We start from the raw sequence: 22,500 nt of genomic DNA on the forward strand, positions 1-22,500 counted from the left end.
CAAACATAAATGTATTATTGCACTTTAGACAGTGTGCAGCAGTTTGTTTGCAATTTTTAACATCTTGAGCAGCTTCCAGCCTAAATGATATGATGCATGCTCAGTGGGAGCCTGTGGAAGAATGACCCACCTTTCCAGAAGCACTGACTACTCCGGCAAATGTCAGCAATGTCCTGCATAGCTCTGCAAATAATGAGATGACAAAGCCTTGCGTGTGTGTGTTTGTGTGTGTACATGTGTGTGTATGTGTGTGTGTGTGTGTACCTGTATGTGTGTGTGTTTTTCTGTTTGTTTTGCTTTACTCTGCGATCGTGCAAGGTTTTCTATGGAGCTCCCAGTGGAAATAGGGCATAGTTGTTTGTGCGTTTCATACAAAGAAAACTCCTCGTGTTACTGTGTAAGCAGAAGCCTATCTCGCATTATACTGCTGTGTGACTGCTAGGTCGGGTTTTATAAAGAGCGGGACAGCCGCACACCAGATGAGCATGTTTTCCATCAAGTCATAAATGAAGGAAAGGGAGTGTTTTTGTTAAAACTGCGACTTATCATTTGTTCAACGTCGGACAATAGGCATTATAAGGCAATTCGCCCAAATCCCTTCAGCTGGCGCGGATGTGCTTACGAACACAATCCTCAGGGCAAAAGCGTACACGACTTGTGTTACATCGGGTCCCACATCCAGATGCAGGCACCTAGAGCCGTGAAGGATGCCTCTGGCTCCCTCTGTATCTCGTTCTGTATACTCTGTGACTTGTCCCCGGTCTCCTTAGGTCAGGGGAGATCAGAAAGCTTCCTTTTTGTCGGGAGCAGGCCAAAGGCGGTGTGGACAGCCAGTAGCGTATACTCGTTAGACAATGGAGGAGGACAGTGGAGGAGAGAGTATCCACGAGGAGAAAGGAGTCACTTGCTTTGATGAATAGATCTCATTCCTAGTTTGATTGATGACACCCTTAAGCTCTTTTTCAGCTCCAGCACGCCCAACCTCCGCTACGTGCGCTATCTCTACCTTTCTCACTCCCTCACACACACGCACACACGTACACACACACACCCACATTAACGCACACACTCACAGACACACACACACACACACCCACATGAACGCACACTCACAGACGCACACACACACACACACACACACATGTGCATGTATCCACACACACCCATGCGTACACACACTATGGTATACACACATATATGCACACGCACACACGCATTCACACACCCACATGCATGCGAGCACCTGCACATGCAGACACACACAAACAATCAGACCCACACACATACATGCGTGTACACAAGCAGGAGCAACACACATCCACACACACGCAATAACACAAACACACACACACACACACACACACACACACACACACACACACACACAGTGATCCATACACATGCATGACTTTTGTGTTGTGTGTGTCATAAAGATTGCTTTTGCTGATGCCAGTGGAGGATTGTCACACGGGCGCATTCTTTGTTTTGATAGGCTTGATATATTATTCATTTAGCGAGAAGGAAACGGTTATTTCAAAAGCAAAGAAAACATTCCTTCCAAACCATTTCCTCTGACAGGAAATTGTGTATTGGATCAAAGCCGCTATAGTCATATGCTCACCAAATGGCACAGGTCACCTCCCTCCAATTTAAAATAAAAAGAAACAGAACAAAACTGTGTTTATTTGATGGGATCGATCAAATACACACAATGATGTCTGTGACAGACATTACTCACTGCCTGTTGGCACGACCTGTCTTTCTGTCTGTCTGTCTGTCTGTCTGTCTGTCTGTCTGTCTGTCGGTCTGTAGGCAGGCATGTATGTATATTTGCATGTATGTATGTCCGAAAGTATGCATAGACAGTATGTATGTTTGTATGCATGTGTACGGAAGGTTGTGTGTTTAGTGTGACATGACATGGTTTGTGTTGCTGGACAGGTCCGACTGCCACAGACCTGCCATACCCAGGAGCTGTTTTGTGTGTTTACTATGATTTGTTTACCGCTGGTGACCAGTTGAAAGCCCCTTCTAACCCATCAGGGCTGGAGCAGCTGCAGGGGGGTTTCACAGGAAAGACCATTAATAATTTTACCAAGGGCGTCCGTTCTGAAGGCCGATGAAGCTCAAGGTCAGGCTTGATGCAGAGATTCAAAGTCCTAGTGACGTACATGCTGCCAGGAGCTATTTAAATACTACTTGTATCCACCAAGGAGTCCCTACGTAATCCCCTCCTGGGAAAGTCAAATAAAGTATAAAAATGGAAATAAGATCTGTTTATTGCCTGCAAAAAAGCGATAGCAAGAAATTGGTACAAACCTGAGCCTTCAACAGTGGAGGGATATAATCAAGGAGATTTTTACAATGGAGAGGACGACTTTTTCTCTATGACCTAAAGGAGAAATCTTCCCCAGAAAATCTGAGAAATGGACTGGCTTTATATCAGAAGAATTGGACGCCCCTTCACTGTGAAAGTCTGTGGCCAATTAAAGGTAATTTGACGTGGTTATGTGGAATCATATAAGCTTGACTGTAGTGCCCCACACTATGTTCTTTGTGTTGTTTTTATTCAGTGTAAACATGTCAAAAAACTATACATAAAGAGTTACAAAAAAAAATAAAAACACAAGATCTGTGATGTGCACATAAATCTTTCTTTAAATGACATTATACAAATTAAATGTCTGTATTCAAAAATCCTTTACATTGGATTCCAGATTCCTCATGTGTATTTTTTAAAGATAAGATCATTCTTCCAAAAAGATTGTAAGCAGCCTGCAGTGATAAGACCCACAGGCAGACATTGGTAGCAAAGTCACCCTGACATCCCAATGACGGGCAGCTGTTTGCAATCAGCTAATTACCTGTGATTGGCTGAGGAGTTAGCCTTTCTGGCAATAAATATCTCCAACCATGTGGGGCATGTTCAGCAATATTGTTATGAGTATTTTCTTTGGTTGGGGTGCTGACAAGTACTGCGCTGTTTGCTCTGTAGATTAATTGGCCAGCAGCAATGTCTTTTGGAATTAATTTGGGGTAAGTGTCTGAAGGTAGTCTGAACCATGACTACATGTGCACCTTGTTTCAGTTCGTTTGACCTTGGGTGCTTTTATTTCCAATATATTTTAGGTCCCTTCTGGTTTTCCTCCTACAAGCGGAGCATGTCAACAGTTTATGGGTCCCTCATGGTAAGTTTTAAACAGTAACTTGACATTAAGAGATTTCCCCAGTATTATTTGTTTAAATTTTCCATTTGCCTTTTTTAGTCCCCCCAAATGTTGGCCCTTCTCCGTGGGGACGTGATGAAACGAGGCTTGGCGGCTACCCCCAGAATCAATTCAGACAAGACGCCATAGCTCCGAGCCCTCCCTGGAGTCCGTCCATCCGCAGCCAGGCGGGAGTGAACAGTGCCTTGCGACAGGAACTCTCACGGAGACGCAATTACCCAGTAGCCGTAACCCCCAGGTCCGCCGAGTCCAAGCATAACTCCGTCGTTCTAAGGCCCAGAACACTACAGCTGTCAGCTTTCCCGACACCGAGATCAAACCCACCGAGGTCAAACCCACCGAGCGCTCATCACAGGAGCCGTCAAGACAAGCGGGGGGGAGATTTCGTACTCTCTGACGCCATCGCTAGCGGGTCTGCTATCCGCAATGGTAAGCGCTCGTCTGCTGGCTCCGTGCGTGACTCTATTGATAGAAAAGCACCCGCTGTTACCAAGCGGTTGATGGATACACCACGTACTGGAGAGCTGCTTCTGAGTCCTAAGGATCGCTTTGCCACTGCAGTGACTCCCACCACACTTTCATCCTCCAACTCTGGTCCTCGTGCGGTGGCTCCCATAAGGACCGGTGTCAACGTGTCGCCTCAGCTGTCTGCCGCCGCCGCCGCGAGCGCCGGCCCCGAAAAGCCCAGACGGGCGGGTGCCAAGGTCGCCGGCCACATGGTCAGACGGCGTCCCTCGTTTCGGTCTTCCAAGAACTATCACCTTCCAGAATTGGTAAAGGCCTACGGCAAGTCTGCACCGGGAACCGAGTCGTCAAACACGGAGCTGTCGGTGTATCAAAGGGCTGGCCCGGACAGAAACGCACCCCCTCGAAGCTTCCTGACTGGTGGGAAGAGGACGGCTAACGTATTTGCGCCAACCAAGGTCCAGACGATCCCGATACGCTTTGGCGGCATCCCTATTCAGCGGTTGAGAGACCCACTTAAAAATGGCGGCACCGGCGTCGTGTCTCGGCCACAGGCGACCTACTCGGCCCCGCTGCAGAAGACTGTCTTTTATTCTCAAAGGGCAAACTACTTACACAACCAAAGATGACTTCACCTAGGAGGAATAAATGACTTTGTCCCACTTATAAGTAGGCCTAATTGAAACTTTAGAAAATGTTATCTTGCTATTCTGTGCTAATAAATTATTTTTATATTGACTTCGTGGCATGTTTACTGCAGATTTGGTGACATCTACTGTTCAAATGGTTGTGGTACACCTAAGTTTCAATGCCAAGAACAGTGCTGGTTTGACTTGGTTGAAGGATACTGGGAATGTCGACTGGATTTGTGCATTTTATAACTTATGTTCGGCCTACTTGGCTTTGTCTACTTTCATCGGGAATTCCACCAGCTTAATGCAGTGTCGGTCTACTTAAAACTTGCTGTCAAGTTTGCAAATGTTCTCGTTGAGTGCAATGGGTCAACGAATCTCAACCCACTCCCCACCCCCTCGCACCACGGAACTAGGAGTGACGTCAGTGGGCGGAGCTTCAGTCCACCTTGACGATCAGGTAGATTTAGGGGAAGTTTTAAAATACGTGACGTAACTTCAGCGTTAATGTATCCAATATATTGGCACCTTCTCGAGGACAGTGCATTGGATCACTAAGCCAAACTGTTGGCCCTTCCACGAACATATTACGTGAGTAACGAGTGGCCTTCTCTGAAATGGAGGCGAACCATACATTTGCATTCGTTGACGTTTTGTGTTAATGATTGGCGTCAATATTTTTAAGTCTGTATATATCAAACCTTAAATCCCGTACGGTTTACAAAATATTCCCGTGTTTATTCGTCCTTCTGTTCCGTGTGTCGGTAAACAAAGGACCTCGCTTGCTAAATGCTTCTTCAATGTCCTTATAAAACAGGCAGATTTAGCATTTTCCATTGTGTATTTAAGTCGTGGGAGGAGGTTGTGTACACCTCAAACATCGCATAATTTCTTAATAAACTACTGGACTAACTCTCCTGACTATATCTCGGAGAGAACCAGTCTGATCAATCAGCCTTGGTTTCATTTCTGAACCTACACGGTAAAGAGTTATGATATAACAAAACAAGGGCAGCTATATTTGTCTTGCTGGTGTGTAACAATGAATCCCTTCCTTGGCCAGACCTTGTGTGGACTAGACCTACACCATGCCCACCAGCGACAATGGCAGCGGGAGGCACTTATCAGAGCCCCGCTGCTCCATAGAGGATCGCGACCCTTCGTTGCTGAGCAACCAGAACAATAACTACCAGGAGCGCAGCGTTGACCCGCCAGAAAACCTCCCTAAGGACAACCGGAGAAAGGACTCCACCCTTCCCCATAGAGCCCACCTGAAGTACTCCGACGGGCAAGCGGACGAGACGGTCGGCTTCATCACCGTCGCCAACGAGCCCGGGGGCGGGGCTTGCTCCTGCGGGCGCTGCCGGAGCCTGGTGTGCAGGGTCCTGACCTGCGGCCTGTACAGGGTCTGCCAGCGCACCCTCTGTGCGCCTTGCTTGACCGCCCCTCCCACCCAACCCGAGAACAAGGAGCGCACTAAGGAAGAGGAGGAGGAGGAGGAGGACCGCGATGAGCCGGCCTGGCTGGAAGACGTCCACCTCGACGGGGTCAAAGTGGACTTTAAGCCAAGCGCTCCTGACATTGAACGGGAGGCGCCCTCTTCCTCCAACGTCCGCCCGGCCAGCCACAAGCCGCCCCAGCCGCCGGACAAGACCAGCCGCCGGTCGTACGACTCCATCGACAGGGAGGAGGAGGAGGAGGAGGTGCCGTACAGCGGCGAGGGCGTGGACGCCCTCATCACCAAGAAGCTGCTGGCGCTCTACACGGAGTACCAGATCGAGGAGCTGGCCCGCTGCACCACCGACTCGCTGTTCCTGCGCAAGTCGACGGAGATCCACCAGCTCATCAACTCCCTGGCGGTGGAGCACGAGATGGACGAGCAGGAGGCGGAGGGCCGGCTGGTGAGGGGAATCATCCGCATCAGCACGCGCCGCAGCAAGAAGGGCGGGCGGCCGCACGACGCGGTGAGCGAGAGGACGCTGTCGGACAGCGGCAACGAGACCATGCGGAACAGCGACTCTTGCAGCAACAACAGTACGTTTTCGGCGTGTTTTTGTGTGGTGGTTGTTTATGCTGTGACAGGACGTGGGGGATCAGGGATGGTCGTCTCTTTTTCGGATGGAGGTCCGCCCGGCAGCAGCTGTTCTGTGCCACTGGGATCCAGACCGACCATATAGGGGTGACTCAAATTAATCGTTGGTTCTAAAGTCATGCATCAGCACAAATGGAAAGGCAAGCTTAAAAGGGAGGTTTTGTTTTTGACAAAATGACCAAGCAAGTCTCTGTCTTTCAGTCTTCGATAATATGTCTCTACGGCCTCAACCAAATGTTGTGAAGCGGGTTTAGGAGTGCAGCTCCCTTATGGTATACGATACATTTTCCTGCTAAGCATGGGCGTGTTTTAGGCCTTATTATGATGGTAGGGGGCCACTTAATATCTCATGGTTGGTCGATAGAGTAGCTCGCACCTCTGTGACAACGATATTCTGGGCATCCGGGCCCGAGACATGGAGATGCCAACAGCACGGGGTCGCCCATAGTTAAACCATTTTCCCTTTTTATGACCGACAAAGTTGTGAGAACCCAAAGATATGGTCTGGTGTAAGTTTTATATTACACTTTGCTGCAAATTAACAAATGAATATTAAGTTGCTTTTATTGTGAATAATATCATTAGCAAAAATCTGCTGTAACACAAAACTGAACCTTTCTGTTTTCTTTTGTGATCCCTACAAGATGACTACAAATCAAGTCCTAACTTCCAGATATCAGATGTCACACATTCTGACATGTATGCCAGGAATATGAGGAGGAACAACAGCGATGGTAGGTTTTTTTTGCACATTCACACGTACACAACATGCATATACGTACTTACACAAATGCTCACACGTACACAAACATACACAAGTTATTAATATTGTTACACAAATTCCGTCATATACCATATACCCTGTAGAAATGTCATCAAGGTATGATTGTCTGAGAACTTAGATACCGCCCAAGCCTAGGATTGGTTAATAGTAACTGGAGGATGCGGTAAATCAAACAGCTACAAAATCCACCACAGGTACAAGTATTTTTCAACAAGTTGAACTAAGGTGTATCATTTAATATAGCGGCGCTCAAATGCAGCAGACGCAACAGACTTGCACAAGGCTGCTAGAGCAGCAATGCATTATGGGTGCCCTTTTGGAAATCACTTTCCTTCATGGATGAGGAAGTATTTACCTTGTAGCTGATGTGTAGTGACATTGTGTCTATTTTCCTGTAACCGCCTGCATGTGCATGACTGGGCTTTCTGTAGAAAGGACACAAAGGCTGCATGTGTAATGTGAGGATTGTGTTTTTGAGACTGCTACTGTCCTTCTCTTGGCTCACACCCTCTTCCGTATTCCCGGCAGTGGAGGCTTACCATCTGTCAGTCACTCAGCTAACATCCGGAACACTCTATTGACTTTTTATACCGCTTTATTCCCCTTTCTATCTTTTGGGATATTAAATCATAAAACCCTTGGAATTCATGTTTGGATTGTGTTTAGCTTTTGCAAAGCCTGTCAATAAAACGTAAGATGGTCGGGAAATGTGTTGTACTTGTTTCCTTTGTTTGTCGAGTGATTTGAAATGTAAAAACAAATCAGTGTGCTATTTAATTGTACTTGAAATGTAAACATTTCCCCTAATTATCTAAGGAGTCACAGTTGGTCTATGTCATTCAATAATCTCAACAGGCTGTTTATGTTTCTGTGTTTATTTATTGACTTTTATTTATCTTTGTAGCAATTCATTGTTTGGTCATTCATTGTGTATTTATTTTTCATTACGAGGGAGACATTGTTGTGTTTCAAGTGACACAGCGTTTTTCAAAGCACGTTTTGTGATGCATTCTGATGTACAAGCCTTATAGGGCCACTGAGCTCAATCGTCTTTCTGCCTAATAGAGACACACCTCATGGATACACGGATAGGTTTCACTGTTGGTCATTGACTCTTCCTTCTCCCTCTTCCCCACCACAGGTCGCTCTGTTCCATACTCAGACACCATGTTATCATCGGGTGTCTCAGTCGCTCGCACCTCCGTGAGGACGTGATCCTGAGCCTCCAGGGACGAGACAGGAAGATGCCCGCAGCGCAGGATCCCCCAGGGGCATCCATGGCACAGTAGTAGCACCCCACCCCCCCCTCCCCTTCCATCCCAGGCAAGCTCGCCTCTGGAAGTACTGACTGTTTTCGTACGCTTTGTTTGTATGTGTGTCAGTTGTGTGGAACCTCGGGTGTTGAAGGAGGTCCGGGTACTCTGGGCTAGCGGTTGGTCAGTGGGAAGAATTCATTCACCGTCCCCATGAACGCCCCTACACGAGAGCTGGCCTCTTAATGGAGGTCCGTTGGTAGCTGGCTTGCCAAGACGGCGGAAAGACCACTGTGGTTTCCCCTCCAATCTTGGTGACCCAGCACTCGGTGACCCTCCTCGTGTATTCCAAAAAATGTAACCGTCCCCATGGTCTGTTTGAGAGGGAAAATGTACTTTAGCTTTCATTAGAACATGACTTTGGTTGGTTGCTGAGGTTGTATTTAATGAGCCGGGCCAACCAAAGACATTTGAGTCCCTTTGAACCCTTGGTGGTCTTTTGGAATGGACCGGTAGCAGGAATAACTTATCTAAGGTCATGGTTTTTACGTGAAGCTCTGTGACGCTCTGAGAATGGTTCACAATGTGCTCATGGTCCTATTTACAGCAGTGATACCTGAAGAATGTGTATAATTGATAGAATTTCTTCCGGACTTTGAAGTGTAATCTCCGAAGCTCTCCTTTTAGTTAGGAGCAAACCGCACACCTGCTACCCACACAAGTCAGCTGAAGAGCGAGTCTGCTGCGATAGCTTCACCTACCCTCTATTGCGGAACAACCTCTTCTGGGGGATGTAAAGCGCTTGATTTGAATGCTAGCCAGTACGCCGCCACTGACACCCAGTTGATAACATCCTCTAGTCTAGCTTTAATGGAAGGATACTTTGTTTGTCTCTCCTTCGATTTACTTAACAACCATTCATCAAACGACTTCGCACTTGGCGGGTGTATCAGGTCCCAAGGAGGGGCAGTGTCCAGCATGAGGTTGTTTGGATGAGCAGTTCTGGGAAAAAGCTGCAAGCGGCAATGCTTGAGGCCAGGCAGTGGTCTATTCCAAACAGGCACGTTGTGAATGGGCAATGCACTATTACTGCAAATGCAAGGGCTTTCTTCAGTTGGCCATTGGCTCAATCACACTTGTGCTGCCTCGCTGGGCAATGGAGACTGACTTCATTGACATTTATTTAAAGAGAATCAATGCAGATTTTCCCGATTGCTACATCAATTGAAGAATGATATCCGAGTGCGAGTGCGTAATTTTGTAACATAACACCACTAGGAAATGTATTTTTGATACAAAAGAAAAGTCAAACATATAACCATTGGTTCCATTACATGGAGTACAATTTGTGCTTCTCTTTAAAGGAAAGATGCAATCTTTGAAATTGAATCCTCATCCGTTATTAGAGTGAACACCTTCGTACATCGTATGTCAACACATGCTCTTTGGTTAACCTATCTAAGTGACACAGTTAGTTAGTCCACATCTTTATGTTTTGCACAAAGTTTGTATTGCGAGGCGACGTCCAAGCCCGTTCAAGTTCCAGTGGGAATTTTGCCAGCTGACATTGCTGGAATTCGCCCTTGCTTATCAGCATTTTGTGTGGTTGTAGTGAACATGGACTGTGGCGTAGTTTAGCTTAAATACCTTGCAGTGGAAAGGCCAATGTCTGATGACCCTGTTGATGTTTTTTGCAGTTATTGCTATATACTGGAATGCTCCTTCGGCTCATGTAAATGTCTCTTCCTATGTTTTGTCGTTAAGGAATTTGATAAGCAAAATCAATAGTGGGAATGTTGAGCTATTTATTTGTGTTCAGATATTAGAAGAGGATATGTATATAATAACGGTCTATTATGTGATATGCCAGTTTGCTTTCCAGGAAACCACTGAATTATTTAGCAGGTCCGTGAAACCGGTTATTCAGGTTGAAACCAAAGAGTCACAGAAGTCTGGTTGTTTGTGGTTTGTAGATGTTTGCCGGTGTGTCAAAAAAAATGCAAATGTAAATGCTGTCTATATTTTACAATTTCAACAAACTATGTGATTTGAGCTTATTAAATTGCTTGATACTCCATTTGTGTTTTTTTCAATATGTTTCGACCTAATGTTTTTGACTTAAAGTATTTCGCTTTTACATGCCCTTTCATTTCTTTTAATCAGGTTAATTTAAGTGGTAACAAAAGCGCAGAAAAAATCCTATTAAGTAAAGCTTTGATCTTTCTCCGGTAAAAATGTATGTTTATATGATGACTTAAAATGATTCTGTTCATCATGCTACCACATGAGGGCGACAGATCAGGGGAAGGTATATTCCCAGAGAGACTGCCATAACGATTATAATCCTTCAAAAACGTCCGGCATACCTAGCCACACTGGCCTCATGTTGATGTGTACAGAGATGGAAACGACCATCACATAATAAACATAGTAAGTAGAAAAGTCCAAACAACATACAAAACACTCAAACATACTGCAAGTCTTTTCTTAAGAGAGGGTTGGGGTTTATCTTTGGATGTTGGTCTCGAACAAACGGCATCTCGCCTCAAAACACTGATAGCTCCGCTTTGCTGATAATGAGCTTGACAAACAGTGCTGTAACTAAGTCCTGGCTCACGGTTCGGAGGGCAACGGCTGCTAGAAGGACTCTGTCCAAACGGGCGGCATCTTGCAGGGTCAGGAGTCCCACCACCGCCTGCAGAGAGCCTTCTGGGCTGCCGGTTCAAGGTCTTGAACCACCAACGAATACCCAAATCAAATCCCAACCGTACATTGGGAAAGTACGCATTTTGTGTGAATATTTGAAGAAGACGTACTCATAATAAACCTATTAAAAACTCGGAACACTTTACGTTGTGGATTGTGGTTTATTGATACCAAACAGCCTGTTTGGTATCAATAACTTCACCTGAGTTAAATGGCGCTGTGCCCCTGAGGTAGCCGTACTCCACCTGCCTTGAGGTGGAGACTTCACAGAAGTCATGTGCACGACTCTTGCTCACAGACGAGGGCCAGGGTGGGCATCGACCCTCTGCCCTCAGAACCACTCCTCCCCTCCAGCCCCCCTCTCCGAGGGCAATGCTCTGTACGCCTGCTGGAGCTCCTCCTCCTCTTCCACCTCCTCCTCCTGCTCCGTCACTTCGAAGGCCACCCGTGCCACAAGCCCCAGGGGGCCGGCGGTGGCCAGCTGGTCCAGGCACCGCCGGCCGGCTCTGAGGAAGACGAGGGTTTGGACCGCCGCCCCGGACCCCAACCGGTGGGTGACCCTCAGGCAGTCTGTCGCTCTCCTCCTTCTCTTCCTCCTCCCCATCGTCTCTCCTCTCTTATCTCCTCGCCTGGCAGTGACGTGTGTGTGTGTGTGACCCACAGAAGCTCATACTGATTTAGGGTAGGGGGTGTTACCTGTGTGACCACTAATCCACCAGAGAAGACGGACAGACAGAGTGACCGACACACAGACAGACAGAGAGAGAGAGCAACGGACTGAAGTGAAATGGGTTTAAGGCGATCCAACTGGGCATCAGACAGACAGACGGGGAGACGATGAACCGGGCGGGCGGTTTCGCTTGGTCATGTGAAGCTGATCCAGAACATAAATACATTTCGACACAAGGGGTATCACAGGGGAAAGATTACCGCAGGGGGTGGGGTGAATGACACTTCCCGTGTTTACACATGCATGAGACTGTACCGAGGTAGGACAGGATGTCAGCACATGGGGACTGACATGTCTTTTATATACCGTTAAGGCTCCCTCTCCATGGATTACGAAACATCTATGTTTCTCGCTTTTTTTCCAGTCCCATTTCAATCCTAGCATAATTATTGATAATCATGATTAACCATGATTCATGTATTTGTGTGCTAATTTTGACCTATTTCAAATGTTTATTATATAAAGGACAATCAATGCAATCAATATATAAAGGACAATCAATCACACAAATTGCAGATTATACACTTTGTCTCTATATATATGTATACATATGATTTTTTTTATCTACCATTTAATTTACCATTTAACTATTTAACAATACGATTTTTGTAATAGAACATTTCAAATTGCTTTTTTTATTAATAAATTTGACAATATATTAATAGTATTATTATCAGCATTAATATATTATTGAGAAACTTAAGACATTTAGTAGTCTCCTAATGATCCTGTTAATATGAAAGTATTATAACTGGAGAAGATTCTGGTAGTTTTTGCACCGCGTCCCGCCTTGCCTTATGGTTCCTTTTACATGCATTGTATTCGTTCATTTAGTTGTCTGTCAGAATGAAGAACAACAATTGGTCAAAAAAATGAAGGCGTTTCTCGTTTCCAGGAAGTGAGTGTAGTGTGTGCGACCCTTCACGTTGTTGCCAACCAACATTTAGGTCGACATTTCAATAATTCCCGTGTTATTACAACGTTACCTTCTTTTTCACTATGAACGATGAGGACGAGAGGTTCGACGGGATGCTACTCGCCATGGCGCAGCAGCATGAAGGAGGGGTTCAAGAGGTAAAAGTGTGTTGTTCTGAACACATAGCATCGAGAGAGCTAGCAAGAGAGCTAACCATTAGCTTTTCTTTGGACCGCTCATTCAATGTTCGACGTCATCGTGCTGATTTCATATGTATATAATGCTCTTGATATACTGGTGGGGTCGTTGGGGACTGTCACTAAGTATATTAAACACATTTTATTGAGTGACAATTCTATATATTCCCGAAGTATGTGGTAAAACTGAATGAGGGCACCGGCATGTGTCTGCATCTCGGACCTGCTCGGCTCCCAGAGCCATGCCCCGGCCCGCTAGTCATTTCATCTTACGACATCCGGCTGTAGTCCCTTGGTGGATGCTAAAGATTAACTCTGATTTACTGTGCTCCATCAACAGTTAGTCAACACATTCTTCAGCTTCCTGCGACGGAAAACGGATTTCTTCACCGGTGGGGAAGCAGGTGCCCCAGAAAAGGTCAGTGGTATTTGTAAGGTGCAAATATCCGGTGAACTTACATCCTAGCTACCTATCGCCTATCCACTCTCTCTTCCCCAACAGTCACCTTGATGTTTATTTCCCTTTCTAGCTCGTAAAGGAGACTGTCGCCCGCCACAGCCAGCTTGCGCTGAGGGTCCACAGAGACCGCAAGAGCAGGCAGGAGAAGGAGAAGAAGGATAAGGCAGACCGGGCCGCCAAGCTGGCCGAGGAGGCCAACAGCAAGAAGAAGAAGGACGACGATAACAAGGCCGGCCCCCAGATCAGGGAGCTGACAGAGGAGGAGGCGGCGAAGCTGCAGTCGGAGATCGACCAGGTGAACGGTCCTTCCCTCAGTGTGCTTCACCACAGTCGTTAGGGGGACTCTTTCCTGCCCTCAGGGCGTGTTTCAATCAGCGAAACCACCCCACAGCTGTGCACATCATCAGCGGCACCATCATTACGTATAGATGGATGGATATATAGGAACTTTATTAATCCCTCGGGGAGGTTCCCTCAGGAAATTGACCTTCCAGCCTCAGCAAACGCCAGGTTACATATAGAATTAGAGTTAACAACAAGTATAAAAGTATAAATAAGCACCATTGATGGACTTTATATTTTTATATAAGTTCAGGGCGTTGATTAGACTCATACTACACGTATATAAACAACAGTACTTTGGAGACGGAGACTTTGATTGTATCCACCATACCTTTCTGAATGACGGCGATATCATTTCTGTTCAGTTTAATTCATGCGAGTGTCTACGGTGCATTGCAGAAAAAGCAGGGAGACGAGAAGAAGGAGACTCCGGCGGTGGCCGCAGACCGCCCGTCAGACAAAGAGGAGAAGCAGGAGGAGGAGAAGGAGAAGGGGGTGAGTGTGTTGAAGACCCAGCCACCCCAGTGCTCCCGTAACTTGATAGGAACAGCAGGAGCCCCACCTGGCATCAACAAGCGGTCCCAATATGCACCTCCTGTGCCAAAATCTAGGATCAGATTTCACTGGCCCGGCCCGACATGTAATTAAGTGTACTAAAGACAGCTCCTGCTCTTCAGGAGTAGCCATTCATTTTGTTGGCAACGTCGATCCTGCAAACCTGCCAGATAATGCAGGATGTACTGAGATTCTGTGTTGGGGATTTATTGTTCATTGCTAGTAGGTATTTTTGGTATGTCCCGGAGTGTCAAGACACGATTATGAATGATTGATCGCCATTATGAATGTTGTGTACGACTGTGTGTCTGACTTCTGGACCGGAGATTGCAAGAGTCCTGATCTAAAAGCTAGGTATGAACAGACTCGACCCCAGATTTACAACTGGGGAGTTTGTGGCTGGTTGATAACCATCGCCCTCTTCCCCTCAAGGCGGACTCAGATGCCGAGGATGACGAAAAGGATAAGGACAAGCTGAAGCCCAACGCGGGGAACGGAGCCGACATGCCCAACTACAAGTGGACCCAGAGCCTGTCGGAGGTGGACGTGAGTTCAGCTCCGCGAGGCAGGATAGGGAATGGGCTCGAGATGGAGATGCTGCACTAGCAGACCACCACCACTGCACAGGCCCTATCTCTGGTGACATCAGTTATGAAACATTTTGTTGAAGGAGAGGACGGGAACGCACACCAGTGTAGCACCAGTGCCGCCCAGTGGAAGATAATGATTCTGCAGCTTGCCTATCAAAAAAAAATATATATATCTTTTTAAGTCACTCGATGTTTATACCGATTTTTAATTTGTCAGGATGATATGTATACCAATCAAAACTTTATCACTGCAACGATTTATTGATATAATTACAATGCTGCATATTATAATGTATAATAATGCCCTTATGGTACATTATACACAGCAGTGCTTCGATAGCTGGCAATGGTATCCATTCACTAATTTATCAATGATTTAATTGTATTCACCCTTATTAAAGATAAATGTAACTGAATCAGAAGTGGACCGTGTCTGAACCTCAAAGCGGTGCTCCGCCCTCCACAGCTGCTGGTGCCGTTTGACGTCAAGTTCCGCATGAAGGGCAAGGACGTGGTGGTGGACATCCAGCGGCGCAGCATCAAGGTGGGGCTGAAGGGCCAGCCGCCCGTCCTGGAGGGAGAGCTGTGCCACGAGGTCAAGGTGGAGGAGAGCTCCTGGCTCATAGAGGACGGCAAGGTGGTCACCATCCACCTGGAGAAGGTACGCAAAATGACTTTTCCCCGGGGAGACCCTGTAGTCGTACAAGGATGTGGTTGATGCCCCTTTCCCATTTACTCTGGGGGGGGCACGACGACAAGGAGTCCTCGCGGGGGGGGGGGGGGGGGGGGGGGGGGGGGGGGGGAAGAGACTGGGGGGGAGCCCAGACAGGGGGGGGGGGTTCTTATAGTTCACTTTTTTCAAAATCAATAGTATAATGTAACAAAATAAAAATAATAGTAGTCCCTCAACTCATCAGACCAGCGATCGCAACAGTCGCTTCCCTGTCGTCATTGTGTTAAACCAGCCAATATCGCGCCAGGGGGAAAAGCCAGCTTGGTGATTGGCTCCAGTAAAAGCGGATCGGAAACAGAAAGAAATGTATTGCTCTCAAGCCCTTCTTTAATGGCTCCATGCTCCAGCCTCTGCTCCAGCCCCTGCCGGCAGAGGCTTGGGGTACCCAGTCTAATACCGTAGCCTATCTCAACTATAACCTTATTTCATATTAATCGCATCGTTTGCTGCGTTACCAACGTTATCTATGCCGGCTTAGGGATGCGGGATGTTCAATATCAATAACGTTGAGTTCATAAGCGCAAACATTATCGTTTCTGAGTTGATAATTTTTGGCAGGTGTTTTTGAGCACAGTATATCATGCTAAACTTTGGTAAGATGGTCACCGACCGTCTTCTTTGTGCCATATATCCCGCTGTTTTGGGTTTCCTTTGATAGGCGGGTTGAGAGGAGCGGGCAAATCAGCTGTTTATGAGTGTACCCGCGCACCACTGGCATGCATGTGCGTGGGTATGAGAACGTCAGGGAGAGAGTGCTATGAGGAGATGAATGATCGGAACGATATTTACATTTTAAAATCGCAAAAAAAAAAGAAGCGAAATCAATTTGTGCCGCTGTGCCACACATTGGTCTATGTATTGGAAACGCTGATAGCGCCCCCTGTAGGATGGTACCATTAATTAGCGTACACTATTTTCACCAAGGGACAAAAATCATCAACCTTTAGTAATTAAACGGGTTAATGATGCTCATGTTTGTTGGCAATTACAAGGGTCCACCAGGTCTGGCTCTCAACCTGTTGGAGTGAGCACAGGGTATCTATATACCTTCATCCTGCCTAATCCTGCTCCCTCCTCTTCCAGATCAATAAAATGGAGTGGTGGAACAAAATAGTCACCACAGATCCCGAAATCAACACCAAGAAAGTCTCCCCAGAGAACTCAAAGGTCAGTGCTTCCACCTCTCAATACGGAGGCGTGAATATTAATCCGTGACCCCTGAACATATCCTGTACCCTCCCTCCACACGATCCATCCTGTGCCCTTTATTGATGGTATCTGCGTGGTGTGCGTTGCCCGCCGTGCAGCTGTCAGACCTGGACGGAGAGACGCGCGGCATGGTGGAGAAGATGATGTACGACCAGCGGCAGAAGTCCATGGGGCTTCCCACCTCTGAGGAGCAGAAGAAGCAGGACATCCTCAAAAAGTACGTGTTTCGGACCGAACCGGGTAACGGACGACCGCTTGGCGCCCTTGATGTTGACGGGCTGTCGGCTGGGAAGGCGCTGCTCTTTATTGGACAGTCGGTGGTGTATTTTATTACAGCCAACTGTCAACGGTCTTTTTATTAGGCGCCCCATTATGTATATATGACTTGGCTTAACCCCAGCGCTATATGATTTCCTAAAAGCGTTTAGTTAAAAATGTCATGACAGAAAAAGTGCATTCTCTCGCTTACCATGCCGTGTTTCATGTTTTATTATTCAAGGTCACGCTACCCTTCTTAATTCCACGCTATATATCAAATAAAAGCTTTTTACGAAGCGCCATTTCCCACCCCAAACGTTTAAATCAAATGCAGCCTATCTGTTCCTCTTGGTTTCCAAGAGCTTGACGTATTCAGCATATTGCAGAGAGTTGCGTTACATAAGCCCACTCGCTCTTCCTGTAAAGTGGACCTGTCCTTCCTCTTCAGCTTGTGGCTCCATGATGTCAGGCCAGTTGTTGCATCCTCTTCTTCCAGAGCGGTACCTGTTTATATGCAAACTAGAACAGCCCTTTTGTTGTTGTCAAGAATGTAGGATGATTTGTGCTGTACTTTGCACAAGAAAAATGCCTTTTGTATGCAGTTTGAAATTTCTAAATTCTTAGCAATGCTTAACAACGCCAGTAATACTTGGAAATGACGATTCGGTTCATGGCTTGTGTATGAAATTAACAAAAACAAACATGAAATGATTATACTACTTAGTTGATTTTTATTCTGTTTACCCTACTTATGTCTTTTGGATAGATAAGGTGTATACTGCATCCAAACTGTGTACATCGTCCTTTTTATCAATATACCCAACTCATTTTACCCACCGTGCTTGCCAAAGGTTTTTCCAGATTACTCAAGTACAGAAAATGATATCAAGTACAACAAGAACCGCCAAATGTATTGATCTCCATCTGTCGCCCTACTCACGCTGGGCTCGTGGTTGTCTCTGCAGGTTCATGTCCCAGCACCCAGAGATGGACTTCTCCAAGGCCAAGTTCAGTTGAGTCCAGTGTGTCCCCACAACGTCCACCATGCCTGAGATGTGTGTGACCCCAGAGCAGGAGCGGCTACAGGCCGTCCCCTCCATCTGTTCCTTTGTGTCTTCACCATGGTCACCGTGTTCTCAATGTTCTCAATGTAACCCCAAGCCATGACCCCCAGCTTGACGACTGTAACGCCCCAATACGTTTACTCTGAATATTTAATGTTATGTTTGGACTTTCTTTTTCAAAAAATAAATAAAATATACCAAAGCCAATATGATGCATTTATTGGAGAAAGCAACATGGAGGTGTAATCTGATTCATTTTTTTATTGTGAAGGTAATCGATGTCTTCACAGGATTCATTTACAACATTAATGTACGGGCTGAATTTCACTTGTAAATACTTGAATGGCATGGCTCTTAACTAGAGCAAAGAGTCTGATATATTATATGTATTAGTGTCTATGGACAAGCCTTTCACAAGGGCCTACCTGAGGAGTTGGGTGTCATCCAAGTTCATCGTCAAGACAATGCACCTCAAACACATCCAGGTCTTCATAGCTTGTTTGATCCATAACGGGTTGGCAGTTTCCGAAGTGTACTGTATAATCATTGACCAACTCCTGTATATTCAGTGATATAGTGCACCAATCTTTGTTGATACATTTACCTTGTAAATGAATGTAGGCTTACATAACACAACTGGCTCTTTGTGGAGAAAATATATTGTGGATAGCATTTGATTACATTTGTTTTGCTTTAATGAAGGAACTCAAATTAAGACTAGTGTACACTCCTGCCACAAGGTGGCAGTGTTAACTTTAGACTGCTGCCGTTTAATGGCGTTATTGACCAGGTTATAACAATTACCAGCCTAATTTGGCCTAATCTAACTCTTTCCTAGCCACTCATGAGAATTATGTTATATCCATAAAATTCATCGCATGAAGAATTTATATATTCTTCCAATACAAATGATTATTTTCATTTTATTGGTGGCCCTCGGTGTTTGCCTAAATGTTTAGAGTTTCATGAAATGTTTCCAGTACATGAAATGTACTATTCTATTCAACAGAGTTGAATTAAATCTTCCGTATCCTATAAAGTAATTGAATTGTTCATCATCCTCTGGTAAACTGCCTGGCCACTGCAAATAGGCCTATGCTATAGACCACATTTAAGTCACAGTTATTGATATATTCAGCTCATAACTAATACTATCCTATAAATCTTTCCTCTGCTAATGTGATAACACATTTATTTAAAATTGGATTGGTTGACAAATTCCCAGGTCATTATGACCATTGTGGTGTGTGTGTGTGTGTGTGTGTGTGTGTGTGTGGGGGGGTGGGGGGGTTATCAGTGTGTTATTACCACAGGGTGAAAGACAGTGTTTCTCATAGCGCTGCACCACTGCTGTGGATATCATGCATCTCTGCTAAATGTTACTCGAGTGAGGAGCACTTTGTTGACAAGTCTGATGTACTTGTGTCCGACCGTCCACAGCTAACTTTGAGCGGTCTGTCAGGATGGTGAGAGTGTGTCGCCATCGTGGTGGCGACTTTGGTCGACAGATTAGCTGATGCAAGCTAGCAAGTCCCCCTTATGTGTGACATTGCTCATTTGTAGCAAAACGCTCTGTCTTCCCCTGGGACGATTGCTTGTTTAATTATTCCATTTAGTTCATTAACCAAGTTCTGGTTTAGAGGCTCAGGAAGCTTGAATTGGTCAATGGCTGGTTGATTTATAGTTATTCACCATAATTAGTTTTCGCATGCATTATGTCACTTTATTTATTATAGGACAGTTGAAAAGTCCAAAACGGTCACATTGCTGTCCCTCTAAAAACAAATTGTAAACCATGCAAGGCTTTAGCACTTCTCATAAGATCTCGATTCGCTGGCTGAAAGGGTAATTGTGAGACGTTGTAATGGTTCTGTATGAGGGCAAACCGTCCCATGTTTCCGAGGTCCCACAGTGATCCAGAAGGGAATGCGTTGGTAATAATAGATTAGCTAAGCAGGGCCAGGTTCATCGTTGCTCCATGACCATGAGGCTATATCCTCCCATAGGCCCCAGTCAGCGGGGACGGTGGGGTGAGTTTGAGGGAGGGCACTGCGGACCGCAGCGCAGATGTGGACGAGGGACGAGGGGCGAGGGAGGCCGACGGCAGAGTCTGCTCAGCTGAGAGCAATGTCTCACCCAGGTACCAGAATTTCTTCATTAACGAAGGCACACAAGACATCAGAGGGCCGAGGGGTGGGTGGGGGGGGGGCGGGGGTGGTGTGCTAAGTTGGGGCGGGGTGAAATGGGATGGGATGGGGAGCAGGGGTGGGGGGGGGGGGGGGGGCAAACATACACTCCTCTGCCCCCCTTCCCCTCCCCCCCCTCCTCCCCCTCCTCCTCCACCACCACCTCCCCCTCCTCCACCACCACCACCACCACCACCTCCCCCTCCTCCACCACCACCTCCCCCTCCTCCACCACCACCACCACCTCCTCCTCCTACTCCAGTGAGCTGACTCGCCATTCCGAGCCTGGCAACCTGGGTTTTGTTTTTCTGTTTTTCGGCCGCCCTGCGTACATGCCATAAATCAACCACGATGCCGTGCACTGTGAGTCATCGTCATAACTCTGGTGTTCCGAGAGGCCGTTTCTATAAAACATAAAATGTTGTTTTCCAGTGAGGGAATATGGATCCATGGTGCAAATGGCCACCTTTGTCTTACTGTTGTGTAACCTCATATATGTATCCTCAACCATTCGGCCAATTTGGACTTCACCCAATAAAATATACCATGGATAAAGAGCTCATATCATTGGCTTCTTGGACGTAAATCTTTTAGACAATTTCCCGGTAATAGCAGCATAGAGGGGACACGGTTACTCATTGTTTGTCATCAAGTATGAAGGATTTCTATATGACTAAGTTGGTTACCATACTACTTAAACATCATGATACACAAAACAATCATTGATCTATTACATTTATCATCAGATAAACCTTGTGTGCACTGCTTACACTCCCAGTGTAAATAGCGTCACCTAGAACTGGTAATTACCATCTCTTATCTTCTTTGTCTTTGACTCTTGTAAATACGCGTATACCCTTATTATTTATTCCTTTTGAATGGATGTTCATCATTTTCCACCCATCCACCTTGTCATGAGTAAACACGGGGAATACCTACGATTAGATTATGATTATTATTCTTCCACTATCTCCCATTCTGATCTGCGTACAGCCACAGAACAACACTGATGTGTGTTAAGGACAGCACCACTACAACAAAGCACCATGACCAGCAGAGCTCAGAGGGTCTTCTGCTGCAGCAGGTGTCCCCCCTATAGTCAGGCACTTCAACATCTGCAAACCCCCCCCCCACCTCTCCCCTTGAGGAGCCCACCCTCCACACCTTGGTGATGCACACACTCTTTAAAGCGTATTTGATGCACACACATAAACACATGCGCACACACACACTCACACACTTCTAGAGGAGGAGATACTGTGTGCGAATGTGTGTGTGTGCGTCTGTGCGTGTGCGTGTGCATGTGTGTGTGTGTGTGTGTGTGGAAGGGGGGGGGCGGTGCACTAAACCAATTTCCAGCTGTCAATTAATGAAGATCAACAGTGGCTGCAGGTCCAGGCGTACAGAGGGGCTCAGGTCCCCTGGGGAGACAAAGACACACACACACCCACACACACACGCACACACACACACACACACACACACACACACACACACACACACACACACACACACACACACACACACACACACATACACACACACACACACACACACACACACTGTGTCCACTGGCCTCCAATAAAATAACAAGAGAGGAAGAGAGGGATCTGTTTACCGCACTAGACTGAGTAAAGTATGAGCAAACATCCTCCACCACCACCACCACCACCACCATGTCTAAACTGTGCCTGTAAACCTACAGGCACAATCCCCGCCCTCATCCACACCCTGCTGCTTGGATGTGCACATGTGCACGCACAAACACACAAAGACACACACACACACACACACACACACACACACACACATAGACACAGGAAGGGACCCCACACAGACACCACTCTTCAACACAACAGGGACAGTGCTTGAGCGTTCTAGCCTCAGCCCAATGTGTTTCTTTGTGATCGTGATGTCAGACAGGCAGCGAATGCACACTAGTAGATCAAGTGACCTTATGGACCAAAAGGCCCCAGGGGACATTGGCACCGATTGGCCTCGGCTACTGGCAGTCCAGTAGAAGCCAGTCGCTGCCGGCTTTCCCCGAGGCGTTGACTCCCCCACAACCACCACTCAGGGACGGGAAGCCAGTAATGCAGCA

The 22,500-nt window shown here is 46.5% G+C and overlaps 3 protein-coding genes across 3 annotated transcripts; all 3 read left to right on the forward strand.

The window, feature by feature from the left end:
* The first annotated feature begins 2,937 nt into the window (after positions 1-2,937).
* On the forward strand, positions 2,938-4,430 carry LOC115536322 (uncharacterized). Its single transcript, XM_030348144.1, has 3 exons — positions 2,938-3,036; positions 3,130-3,188; positions 3,267-4,430. The coding sequence occupies exons 1-3, from the start codon at positions 3,014-3,016 to the stop codon at positions 4,319-4,321; spliced, it is 1,137 nt and encodes a 378-aa protein (XP_030204004.1). The 5' UTR covers positions 2,938-3,013; the 3' UTR covers positions 4,322-4,430.
* Positions 4,431-4,745: 315 nt separating this feature from the next.
* On the forward strand, positions 4,746-10,530 carry kdf1b (keratinocyte differentiation factor 1b). The gene is made up of 4 exons (XM_030348148.1): positions 4,746-4,915; positions 5,388-6,358; positions 7,061-7,150; positions 8,342-10,530. Exons 2-4 carry the CDS (start codon positions 5,413-5,415, stop codon positions 8,413-8,415), a joined length of 1,110 nt encoding a protein of 369 aa, XP_030204008.1. The 5' UTR covers positions 4,746-4,915; positions 5,388-5,412; the 3' UTR covers positions 8,416-10,530.
* A 2,141-nt stretch (positions 10,531-12,671) lies between these two features.
* On the forward strand, positions 12,672-18,420 carry nudc (nudC nuclear distribution protein). The gene is made up of 9 exons (XM_030348150.1): positions 12,672-12,963; positions 13,343-13,420; positions 13,533-13,757; positions 14,204-14,299; positions 14,792-14,905; positions 15,416-15,610; positions 16,766-16,849; positions 16,990-17,108; positions 18,115-18,420. Exons 1-9 carry the CDS (start codon positions 12,889-12,891, stop codon positions 18,164-18,166), a joined length of 1,038 nt encoding a protein of 345 aa, XP_030204010.1. The 5' UTR covers positions 12,672-12,888; the 3' UTR covers positions 18,167-18,420.
* The last annotated feature ends 4,080 nt before the right edge of the window (positions 18,421-22,500 follow it).

Source organism: Gadus morhua, chromosome 22 (assembly GCF_902167405.1).
Source record: "Gadus morhua chromosome 22, gadMor3.0, whole genome shotgun sequence".
NCBI classification, from domain to species: domain Eukaryota; kingdom Metazoa; phylum Chordata; class Actinopteri; order Gadiformes; family Gadidae; genus Gadus; species Gadus morhua.

What these genes read in the sequence shown, in the direction of transcription:
- LOC115536322 (XM_030348144.1), top strand. Translation starts at nt 3,014, where the DNA reads ATGTCTTTTGGAATTAATTTGGG. An exon ending in TCTTTTGGAATTAATTTGGG is followed by an intron (nt 3,037 to 3,129) that starts GTAAGTGTCTGA and finishes AATATATTTTAG; the next exon opens with GTCCCTTCTGGTTTTCCTCC. An exon ending in CAGTTTATGGGTCCCTCATG is followed by an intron (nt 3,189 to 3,266) that starts GTAAGTTTTAAA and finishes TGCCTTTTTTAG; the next exon opens with TCCCCCCAAATGTTGGCCCT.
- kdf1b (XM_030348148.1), top strand. Translation starts at nt 5,413, where the DNA reads ATGCCCACCAGCGACAATGGCAGCGGGAGGCACTTATCAGAGCCCCGC. An exon ending in CGACTCTTGCAGCAACAACA is followed by an intron (nt 6,359 to 7,060) that starts GTACGTTTTCGG and finishes GATCCCTACAAG; the next exon opens with ATGACTACAAATCAAGTCCT. An exon ending in GAGGAGGAACAACAGCGATG is followed by an intron (nt 7,151 to 8,341) that starts GTAGGTTTTTTT and finishes TCCCCACCACAG; the next exon opens with GTCGCTCTGTTCCATACTCA.
- nudc (XM_030348150.1), top strand. Translation starts at nt 12,889, where the DNA reads ATGAACGATGAGGACGAGAGGTTCGACGGGATGCTACTCGCCATGGCG. An exon ending in TCTCCCCAGAGAACTCAAAG is followed by an intron (nt 16,850 to 16,989) that starts GTCAGTGCTTCC and finishes CCCGCCGTGCAG; the next exon opens with CTGTCAGACCTGGACGGAGA. An exon ending in AAGCAGGACATCCTCAAAAA is followed by an intron (nt 17,109 to 18,114) that starts GTACGTGTTTCG and finishes TTGTCTCTGCAG; the next exon opens with GTTCATGTCCCAGCACCCAG.